Here is a 3,047-nt window from a genome sequence, read left to right as displayed (position 1 = left end):
GAGAAGGAAGTGGTGAAGACGCTCCTCCTCCTAAGTTTTTATATATTTTTTAGTTGTTGGAGTTAAGAACCTGTCCGGCGATGAACTCTGATGGTCTATTGGATGATGTATAGTTCGTTTATGTGTGTTTGCTTGTTCATTTGATGCCGGTTTCGTTGTGCGTTGTTTGATCACATAGATTTCTTGTGGTGCATGCTTAGTATGGATATATGGTTCCGGATAGTATGGATATATGGTTCCAGATTTGAGATGCGCGGATGTGGAGAGGAAATTTGAGGCGTGACCGGTCAGTGCCCGGACGCGCTTGGTCTGGGCGTTTGACAACCGGGTTGCAACAATTAATCGGTAGGATCTACTGGTTTGAACTCGAATTTGAGGCAAGTTTAGAACTCCATCCACAAGCTGTTCGGATACTTTCATTACCTTGGCTAGCAAGATCACGATAACTCAATTTGCAAGCAGCTTAGATACTTCCATCAACTTCTCTAGCAAGATTGCGGCCTACATTACGAGGTTGTACACAAGCATCTAAAGCAACTCCATAATAGTAACAATGGCCGACGCGTGCTATACAGCTCAGAGCCATTGATGAAGATTGGGCTGCTAAGTCAGCGGAAGCTGCAAAGATTAACGACTACTAGTTTCATCATGGCCGCAGCATGTGAGCCGTTTGAAACGAGCGTCGCGGCGACTTGCAACGCAACGCTAGTCAATAGTCACCCATCGGGACAAGTTGTTCAAGCAGCAAAGCTACAACACACATAGCCTCGCCGTCCTCTATATATTACCACTCCCCGGGATCGGATGCTCTACTTAATTTGCTTATCTTCACGTCAGCAGCTCATGTACATACAGAAGGCTCACAAAACAAAGAGAAAAAGAAAAGAGCGGCGGCAGCAAAAGTGGCCGATGGATCATCAGGAGGATCCTATGAGTCATCATCTGGTGTTAAGTGTTACACTAAACTAATCTCTGGTGTGGTGTTGTGCTGTGATCCTTCGTGCGTTCATAGCCCGGCCAAAACGAGGAGCCAGCAGCTTCTTCTTCTTTGGTTCTTTGTCTCCTTCGCTTTCACCTCCACTCCTGCGTGTCGCACGGAAAGCAGCCCTCCTGCGCGACGTCGGTGATCTGGACCCCCGTGTCGTAGACCTCGCCGGCGCGCCACCGGCTCGGCAGCACCTCCCGGTCCGCCCACACCCACTTCCCGTCGTACCCGCCGGTCACCACCACCCTGAACTGCAGCGGCCCCGCCGGCGCCTGCCTCGTGCTCCACGCCGGCCCGTGCTCCCGCGTCATGAACTTCCAGCTCGACGACCCGACCTGCATCCATCACCACCAATGAAATTCAGTCAGAAACAAACACGGCAGTGGTTCTTGCCTTCTTGGGGAGGATGGGGGAGGATTGCCGTTGATTGTTGCTTACCTTGGCGACGTCGACGGCGACGATGTCGGTCTGGCCGCCCTGGTAGAGGAACCGGACGGCGAGCTCGCTGGGCGCGCGGCTCCGCTCCTCCACCCGCACCGACAGGTTCTTGCCCTTGTACTCGCACGGTACCCTGCACACGCGCATCAACACCGGCAAATTTTAGCATTCCAAGTCTAGGTCGTCCTAGTAACTACTGTAAAGACAAATCGTGTCCTGTGCTTATTTATGGTGGCACGTTCGGTGGAGACTATTTGCCTCGTTTCTCTTTACTTATTACAGCGTTGAAAGGTGGTAAAAAGACAGTACTACTAGCACATGGCGCGCGGTTGGTGAAAAAGGAGAGCTAGAGGTGGTTTCACTTTCACTTTTACCTCTTGTACTCGACGTCGACGGCGCGGAGCTTGGTGAGGCGCGCGGCCATGCCGGGGCGGGCCATGGCGGCGAACGCCGGGCTGCTCAGCACCAGGTCCGTGCGGTTCGTCTTCATCCTGGCGCGGTCCGTCACGACCACCCTGGCGCCGGCCCCGCTGCAGAGCTTCTTGTCCTTGCACCTCACCTGAGAACGGCACACCGAAACCAATCCGATTAGTCAAGGAATCGAGATAGCCCAGTTCTTGGGCAAGCCGACGATCAAGAAGCAAGTGAATCCAGTAGACAAGCCAAAGCCGTTGGGCACAAGATTTGTTGGTACCTGGAAGCACGCGCCGCAGCCGACGCCGCCGCGGTACAGGGCCGGGCCGGCGGCGGCGAGCAGGCCTCCGTTGAAGGAGGCGGCCGCCGTGCCGTACCCGCAAGAGCCGGCTGCACGCAACGAAGGCAAACCCAATCAGAACTCGGAACCCACACAACACACGGGCAGAAACCAGAAACAGAGCAAGTGGAGGGATCCATCCATGATCCATCATCCATGGGTGGGGGCACGTACCGGCGAGGGTGAGCGAGGAGGTGTAGTAGGCGGCCTTGGAGTGGCGCGCGCAGCGGTCGCAGGCGGAGGCGAGCGACGGGATGGTGAGGAGGAAGAGGAGCGGGAGCAGAAGAATGGTTGGGGAGGCGCTGAGGCAGACAGAGACGGCCATCTTTTCCTTTCCTTTCCTTTCCTTTCCTTTCCTTGATGAAGCAGAGCAGAGAGAAGCTCAGAGAGAGAGAGAGAGAGAGAGATGGGAGCTAGGATGATTCTTGTTCGTGACGACTGGTTATATACACCACCACCACCACCGCCCCGAGTCAGTCCCGACCCATATGCCCTGCGCTGCAGCTCACGCAAAAACAGAGGAGCGGGTTCACACACGCCTGCACTGCACGTTTTCCTCCACTTCTCTCGCACGCACGCCTTTCACAGTAGTAGTATCAGTAGTGGTATCTTACCTGGAGTAAGTAGTGTAGTAGTGAGCACTCAGGCAGGTATAATTGTGTGTAGGTACGGTACATGGAGGTGAGGACAGGGCACGTGCCGATACGGACGGCGCGACGGCGACGGGAGGGTACGCGCGGGCCGGCCGTATATGTCGACGCGACGATGGACAGCGCCCCGGCCGGGCCGGCGACAGGGGCGAGCAGAGCAGAGCAGGAGGTGTACATGCGCGCGGCAACATGGCCGATGCCGATGCCACGAGGGTGGGCG

General features: G+C 55.7%; 1 protein-coding gene across 1 annotated transcript; it reads right to left on the bottom strand.

The window, feature by feature from the left end:
* Positions 1 to 733: 733 nt before the first annotated feature.
* Positions 734 to 2,662, bottom strand: LOC123093613 (expansin-like A1). The gene is made up of 5 exons (XM_044515608.1): positions 2,352 to 2,662; positions 2,118 to 2,227; positions 1,798 to 1,982; positions 1,424 to 1,556; positions 734 to 1,320 (listed from the first exon to the last, which is right to left on the bottom strand). Exons 1-5 carry the CDS (start codon positions 2,500 to 2,502, stop codon positions 1,072 to 1,074), a joined length of 828 nt encoding a protein of 275 aa, XP_044371543.1. The 5' UTR covers positions 2,503 to 2,662; the 3' UTR covers positions 734 to 1,071.
* Positions 2,663 to 3,047: the final 385 nt, after the last annotated feature.

The sequence above is a fragment of the Triticum aestivum genome, chromosome 4B, assembly GCF_018294505.1.
Source record: "Triticum aestivum cultivar Chinese Spring chromosome 4B, IWGSC CS RefSeq v2.1, whole genome shotgun sequence".
Lineage (NCBI taxonomy): Eukaryota > Viridiplantae > Streptophyta > Magnoliopsida > Poales > Poaceae > Triticum > Triticum aestivum.
This window is presented reverse-complemented; position numbering and strand designations above follow the sequence as displayed.